Source organism: Octopus bimaculoides, chromosome 2 (genome assembly GCF_001194135.2).
Source record: "Octopus bimaculoides isolate UCB-OBI-ISO-001 chromosome 2, ASM119413v2, whole genome shotgun sequence".
Classification (NCBI taxonomy): domain Eukaryota; kingdom Metazoa; phylum Mollusca; class Cephalopoda; order Octopoda; family Octopodidae; genus Octopus; species Octopus bimaculoides.
The window spans coordinates 109,518,929-109,526,514 of record NC_068982.1 but is presented as its reverse complement, the minus strand read 5'-3'; the positions used below and the strand labels follow the sequence as shown (position 1 = coordinate 109,526,514).

The 7,586-nt window shown below is 35.0% G+C and overlaps 1 protein-coding gene across 1 annotated transcript in view; it reads right to left on the bottom strand.

Annotated features, from left to right (window-relative positions):
* The window catches only part of LOC106879436 (proto-oncogene tyrosine-protein kinase receptor Ret), a 391,429-nt gene that overhangs the window by 167,038 nt on the left and 216,805 nt on the right, over nt 1-7,586 (bottom strand). Inside the window, exons 10-11 of the mRNA XM_014928991.2 lie at nt 5,555-5,722; nt 1,779-1,880 (exon numbers count right to left, since the gene is read on the bottom strand). Of these exons, the coding sequence (XP_014784477.1) occupies nt 1,779-1,880; nt 5,555-5,722 (270 nt within the window). The remainder of the gene's footprint in view (nt 1-1,778; nt 1,881-5,554; nt 5,723-7,586) is intronic.

Here is a 7,586-nt window from a genome sequence, read left to right as displayed (position 1 = left end):
TATATATATATATATCAGTATATTTAATACTCTTGTAGGCAGTCACACTTAATATTCTGTCATCAGTGTCAAGACACTTAGTTCTTTTCATCTTTGTCTGGTTAATTGTAAATAGGTGCCATTTTTGTTACAGCTCATCTCTTTTGAGTTCCCTATTAAGTATTTCTCTTCTAGTAATTGGATTAAAAGGTCACATAGGAATGAGATTGCGAGTATTTTGTTAGTTGATATGCTATTTAGTGATTAAACCTATGGTTTCTATTACTACTTTGGGAATTAGAAATACCCTTTCAGCAAAGGATGGATGAATAGCTTATTTGCATGCATTAATACACATCAGAGGCAAACTATAAGTATCCCTTTGCGCCATGGAAGAGGTAGAAGGCTTGTATAACACTGTGTGAGTTCTTTGACTAATTTCTAGATCACCTAACCTAATGTAAATACATATTTAGCTGCCATAGTTAATTATCTTGTTGAATCCGTTAGGGAACATATCTAGATTTAGAAACAAATACCAAATCAAAAGCAAGATATACGCCGAAATAACTAAGAGCAGCTTCTTGTTAGAAAGATGACACTTTATTATGAGAATTACCTTCGTTTAACATTGGCCTTAAAATATACTAACATAAACAACATAATTGTGTTTCTACATTAGGATTTAACGAATTTCTTCATTATCTCCTCATGATTCTCTTCCCACTCTCACACTGTATATATATATATTTATGTGGCGCTTTTTATTTTTTTATCTAAGTTGTTTTCTTGCCTAAACTTTGATGTTTATTTATTTTATTCTTCCTTCCTCTCACACTAGTTATGAAGACTAAGTTTGGTTGAATAGCAACGAAGCATGCACATGACGGTAGGGATAGTCTCCAGTTTGTACTGATGCAAATAATCATCAATATTTATGAACTTTTCAGTTGGTGACTCAAAGAGTTATCCCCTATAGAAGACTTTACGTTCTTTAGTTACTGCTAGCACCATCTTTTAAAATTAGAAATTGTAGTACACAAGTCTAATGTAACTGTAAAACATGAAGATAAGGTGAAACGTATATATATGAAACTTTTTTGAAAAGCTTTGTATCTAAGTCTGAAATATTTTTCAAGCAAGTAGATTCCCAATCTTTAGGCAATAATGAGCAGGAGGACACCCTATTTCTGAGGAGGAAGCAAAAAATAATGATAATGGTTTACAGATTCTCTTCGTGTGTCTACTTAGTCGCCAAGTTCGATTAAATACTTTTAAGTATATTTAATAGTTGAAATTCTTTATGATATGAAGAAATTACGTAACTAAGTTTATGAAAGGTCTCTCGGTTCGTTTGATTAAATGTATAGATTAAGTCAGCATGTCTAATGATTTCTTGCAATTATTGAATTCTATGGAAGCAAAGGAAACTTTAATCGGTATAACTTGATGGGAAAAATATAATCCAATGTATAAGAGACTAAATATTCAGGGACACCAAATAAATAAAGATATTTATTGATTGAGTAAAAGAATCACGAAAGAGGCACACTGCCTTAATAAACTAGGCATCGGTTGGTATAAGCAACAACAATCTTATTCATGTTAAATTTCAACGAAGAATTTCAATGGCAAGCATTTTCGTCATCAAATATATTCCAAAGAATTGTTGACAGTATGCATGTTTTAACGTATTCATATTCATTACAAACGCATACATATGCCAAATATTCAAAATAGTTTATTTTATAGAAAAAGAATTTAGGCAAAACTTAATCACTAATCAATAGTATTCTTACCTCGATTTATTGGTTTGTTGTTCGTGTCATTTAATGATGGTGTTGCAAACGTCGACTGCCTAGGGTAAATCTTTACAGCTCGATCACAGTTACATTCCATTGCTACAAAACAATAATAGTCATAATTCAAATATTTCATATATCGTAATAGATATCAGAAGTCACTTTCAATGTCGTAAACAAATACAGTGAGACTGATAAAAATTTATCGCTTCGTTTCATCTCTGAGATGGATTTCATTACAATAGACAGAAGTTCTGAACTGATATTAATTCTTTATGTATTTTCTCCAACTGCTACGGGGCTAGAAATTCATGTTACAGGGTCAGTAAATTTATTTTCAGATATATTTAACTGCTATATGAGGAGTCTTTTGTCGATGAGATTAACATCAGGCGTGTATCCAATAAGTTAGTTTAACCTACATCGAGCAAAAATAAATTTTTGAAAGTTCGAACAATGAATTACAGGCTATAAACACAAAAACTAATGTCTTAATAATGTAAATTACCTTCACCGTTAGCCAGAAGTAAACGCTGGAAATTAAAGTAAACCGTGGGGTGGGGTAAATGAATAATGATTTAAGACTTATTATGCTGTATTTTATCAAGATTTGACTCCTCAAATTAACTTTGTTCTTACAGGTTAAAATAAAGGCTGTTATCATGAGGTTGTATGCAGCATAGCCTTTAATACCGAAAATCCGTTCAGTCATGAACAAAATTTTGCTCAATAGTTTTCGCATTGAATTAAGTCTAGATGCCTCGCACCAGATTAAGAATTCCAAAAGCTTAGAAATGTAGACAAGCAGCATTTTTTAAAACAAAAGGTATTGTTAATATTAAAAAATGCGATTATGATAAAACATAGAAACATTATAAGTGTGTGCTCAAATTTATTTCAAGTTCATGAATCGTTTACGAGGATTTCTTACGAGGCAGCTATGGTTTACACTTTAAGGTGGAATGAGATTGATATTCTTTTCTATTTTATGGACATCACGCACGGAACTAAAGTGAAATCAAAACTGTTGGGTCGAATTACGCAATAGTGAAATATTTCATGAAGTACAAGATAAGTAAAAAAGTGATACATCACACTCGCTGATATGTGAAATAGCGTTTGTAAAAGTTGGAAAGATTTTTTTAAATATGCAGACATTTGTTCATTTGTGGAAAGTTTCGGGTTATCATAAGCATTTTTCTAAGTATCTTTTATCTGTAATACAAACTTCCATATGTTTATGTTTTTTTAATATACTTCTGAAAGTACTTTGACTATGGAGAAAAGCATCTCAAAAAGTAACCCCGCCCTAGTTGCAACAAAGAACAGTGTGGTCACCATACTTATTAAAGAAAAAATATATATTGAATTATCTAAATTACACTAGTTTTTGCGTGTTTTAATAATGTTTTGATCTGATTTGAGTAGCGTTAAGCATATTAAGAGCAAATAAATTAAGACTTTCATATCAGGAACACTGCTGCTATACACGCACACATTCTAACCTGCATTTAAAGAAAGATTATTCGACTGGTTAGCATGACACTTGACGTCGCCTATCAACGCACTTTAACACCTGGTCCAAAGGCTTACTTTCTCCCGTTTCGCTCCCCTTTCTACCGCCACTACAGGAGGTTCTGACCCTCAAAGCTGCTGATATTATGCGACCTCCACTCAGGCGATAGATAATTTCTCGCTTCTTCTAAACTTTCTACCCACAATGTATCCTCCTTCCAGGTCCCTCACTAACGGCTACACTTCATTCTCCTTTCCAAAATATCGTCTCCTTCCAATTTACTGCATAGTAAACTAGTAGATTGTGTGCGTGCGCGTGGCACTCCGTTGGTTACGACGACGAGGGTTCCAATTGATCCTATCAATGGAACACCCGGCTCGTTAAATAAACGTGCAGGAAGCTGAGCACTATACGGACACGTGTGCCCTTAACGTAGTTCTCGGGGAGATTCAACGTGACACACAGTGTGACAAGGCTGGCCCTTTGAAATACAGGTACAAAGGAAACAGGAAGAAAGAGTGAGAGAAAGTTGTGGTGAAAGAATACAGCAAGGGTCGCCGCCACTCCCCGCCGGAGCCTCGTAAAGGTTTAAGTGATTTCGCTCAATAAACACTCACAACGCCCGGTCTGGGAATCGAAACGCGATCCTCCGATCGCGAGCCTGCTGCCCTAACTACTGGGCCATTGCGCCTCCACAGTAAATTGTACGTAGCAATTCTGTTTTCTCCATCTAAAATAGACTTAAAATCCAATTAAATACCTTAAACAGTAAACTCGACAGAATCTTTTGACTGAATTTGACCTCACTATGATAAATAACAAAGCTTGAATTACTGATATTTATCAACTCTGGTGATATGAAACGCATCTGGATGCTGTAATGTTTAAAATGTTATTGAGACACTAAACTTAGACACTATAAAGCAACTAATACGAACCTTATCAAGACTCAAATTTGGCCCACATATTTAACACACCAATGTATACATCAAATTGTATAATTTAGTTACTCTCATGAAATGAATTATACTACTTTAAAAGCGATATTATTTGAGGCCTTTTACTTCTCTTATGACTTAAGTAGATGGTAAAATAAAATGAAAAAAAAAAGATGATTGATTACAAGAGGAAGAGCGAAGAAAACAATGTAAAGAGATCAAGAGCTGAAACAATAATCTGAAAGTAAACAGGCCCTAAAGCAAACGCTTTCAACTCATCATATCGCAATAGGATGTAAACGTTAGCTGATGTAAATTTATATATTCCAGCACATTCAGTTACCTCCTATCACAGCCTCCTTAAGTAACTTCTATAACACACCGCTTCTTGCACCAAAGTGTCTTTGATGTAATGAAATAGAAATAACTCGTTTGTTACACCGCCTCTCAGAAACAAGAGAAAGTGGAAATGTGTGTGAGAGAGAGAAAGAAAGAGAGAGAGAGAGAGATACAGGCAGTCAGAGACAGAGAGGGAGGGAGAGAGAAAGAGAGAGAGAGGAAGATAAACAGATAGACAGTGACAGAAATGCACAGGATGTCTGCGCGGCCCTGTGTGCGTGTGGTGTGTTGTTTACTGATAGAAAAGAATGTCTCCTGGCCAGTCTTATGTGTCGCTCGCTGCCTCAAAATATTTTCCCTCCTGCAAAGTAATCTCAGTGTATGCTGGAGGCTCGCAGTGTCCAGCAAAGGAGCTTCTAGGTGATCACTTGAACGGCTGGAAATAGAAGCCAATCTCCCTGAAATAATATCATACCTACATTCTTAAATAAAGTATATGTTAAACAATGCAGTTTCTCTCGCAGATTCACTTTCTTGTATTTAGACTTATTTCAGTCCATCTGATTCACGCTGAGTTGTATATGTGTGAGTATGCGTGTTTATGTGCGTGAGTCTGTATGTGTGAATGAGTGCGTAAGTGTGAATGTGTTTGTGCTTTCTAGTACAACGGACTTCTGTAGTTTTTGGCAGCAAAAACTGCAAGGCTTTGTTTAATCCTAGGTTACGGTTCGAAGGTAGTTGTGTAAAGTGCTGCACAGTGAGATAGAACCTGAAACCATGTGGTTACGAAGCTAGCTTCTTAGCGTCACACATGCCTGATCTCATATCCAAAATATACAATTGAAATACTAATAATAATATAATCGTTATCATTGTTGTAGTCATTATCGCTTTTGGTCACTTCGCTGCAATCAACTTCATTTTGATTGTTCAGTTTTATATTATTTGCATAGGAAAGAAAGAGTTTGTACTCAACTTACATGCCTCAGTAATAGGTTTCTTCTTTGGTGGTGAAGGAGGTGATGGAGGTGGTGGTGTTTTGCAGGTACAAGAGCCAGATGTGTCACACGAACACCATCCACCCGCTTGCTTAATACCCATTGGTGGCTTGTATTTTGTATTCAGTGAACCTCCGATAACATTTTTTACTGAAATAAAAATGCAAATTGAATGTAATAGAAAAAGAATTGTGTTTTATATATATATATATATATATATATATGTGTGTGTGTGTGTGTGTGTGTGTGTGTGTGTGTGTGTGTGTGTGTATGTGTGTGTGTGTGTGTGTGTGTGTGTAATTATAATGTTGTAAGATGCCTTGACCAAAAGCAAAATATTATAAGGGATCCAAGAAAGAATATTATTTACAAAATAACTAAAATGATACAGGGCGTTCTGACAACTTGCAGAGAAGAGAAATTTTGATTACTACATTAATATCTAATGCTTGGTTAAAGTCAAATACTGCAAATAACTTATCACAATCAAAAAGAGAAAAAGATGAGAAATAAGGAAAGGCAAGATATGATTTAAAAATAAGGTTTTCGAAACATTTTGTATTCAGGTAAAAAAAATTTTTCAACATATTTCTTCTGATACATTTGACCCGAGAATTTGTTGGTAGGGCTGCATAAAGATTTTTTTTTTTAATTTGGGAAGAAGATTCGTTGTTTTAATTGGTCTCAAGTGAGCCAATTAATAGGATCCTGTATTTGGGGTCAGATAAACTAATTTATAACACTATTTACATTTGTAGTAGAAATACTTTTTTTTTTGTTGTATCAGTGCATTCTCTTTTCATATTTTTACTGTGAAGAAATGATATCTTGTTTTTATCAGAAATTCCAAGTTTGCAGAAAGCATGACCTGTTAATGTATCTTAATTCAAGGTTTCTGGGAATGGAGAATCAGTAATCTATTTAACAGATACCTTCGCAAATTCAGTAGAGTTAAACAACTGTCAGGGAACGGCTTGTTGCGTAAGCATGTTAAACAGACAAAGAAGCGTTGAATGTTATGTCTGGTAGAAATTAAAGAAACAGAAAATATAAACAAGTGGTACACTCAAAAGTAGATCCACCATGACTTAAGTCTAAAAGGCTCAGCTTAAATAATTTCTTGTGCTAAGTAAAACCACAATATTTGCAAACAAAGTCATGAAAAAATTGGAAATCAAATCAATGATTATAATACTTGTAAACAAATAAACATTCAACAACCACGAATATTAGAATAAGCTTTACAGGATGATATGTTATAAGAGTAAGGTTGCACACTAGCAACACGAACATCCACTACAATTCGTGTATTGTAAAATTTTAATATTTTATATTTTAATAATGATCACTTTTATAACTAAGTTCAAAGATGATTTGGAAATGAAAAGTGCGACTTGCATATAATTCCCTGTGAGTCAAGTTGAAACAGATTCTGCTAAAGATGGACAATCACGGCACAGTCTCTGCTTATTGACAGTAAAAAAAAGTTATTGCTACAGTAATATATAGGATAGTAATTATTTCTTGCATTGACACAAGGCCATCAATTTGAGTGTGAATATATCGTGTAGCGAATTGCCACAGTATCAGCCTGATACTTATTGAACCCGGATTGATGAAATGCAAAGGCAATCAAGAAAGATTTGAACTGAGGTCTTAGTGAAATGTAACAAAGCGGAACAAGGAATTTAGTTGAATGTTTAATGTATCTGTCACTCGAAGCGGCGAGCTGGCAGAATCGTTAGCGCGCCGGGCGAAATGCTTAACGGTATTTCGTCTGCCGCTACGTTCTGAGTTCAAATTCCGCCGAGGTCGACTTTGCCTTTCATCCTTTCGGGGTCGATAAATTAAGTACCAGTTACGCACTGGGGTCGATATAATCGACTTAATCCGTTTGTCTGTCCTTGTTTGTCCCCTCTCTGTGTAGCCCCTTGTGGGCAGTAAAGAAATAGGTATTTCGTCTGCCCTTACGTTCTGAGTTCAAATTCCGCCGAGGTCGACTTTACCTTTCATC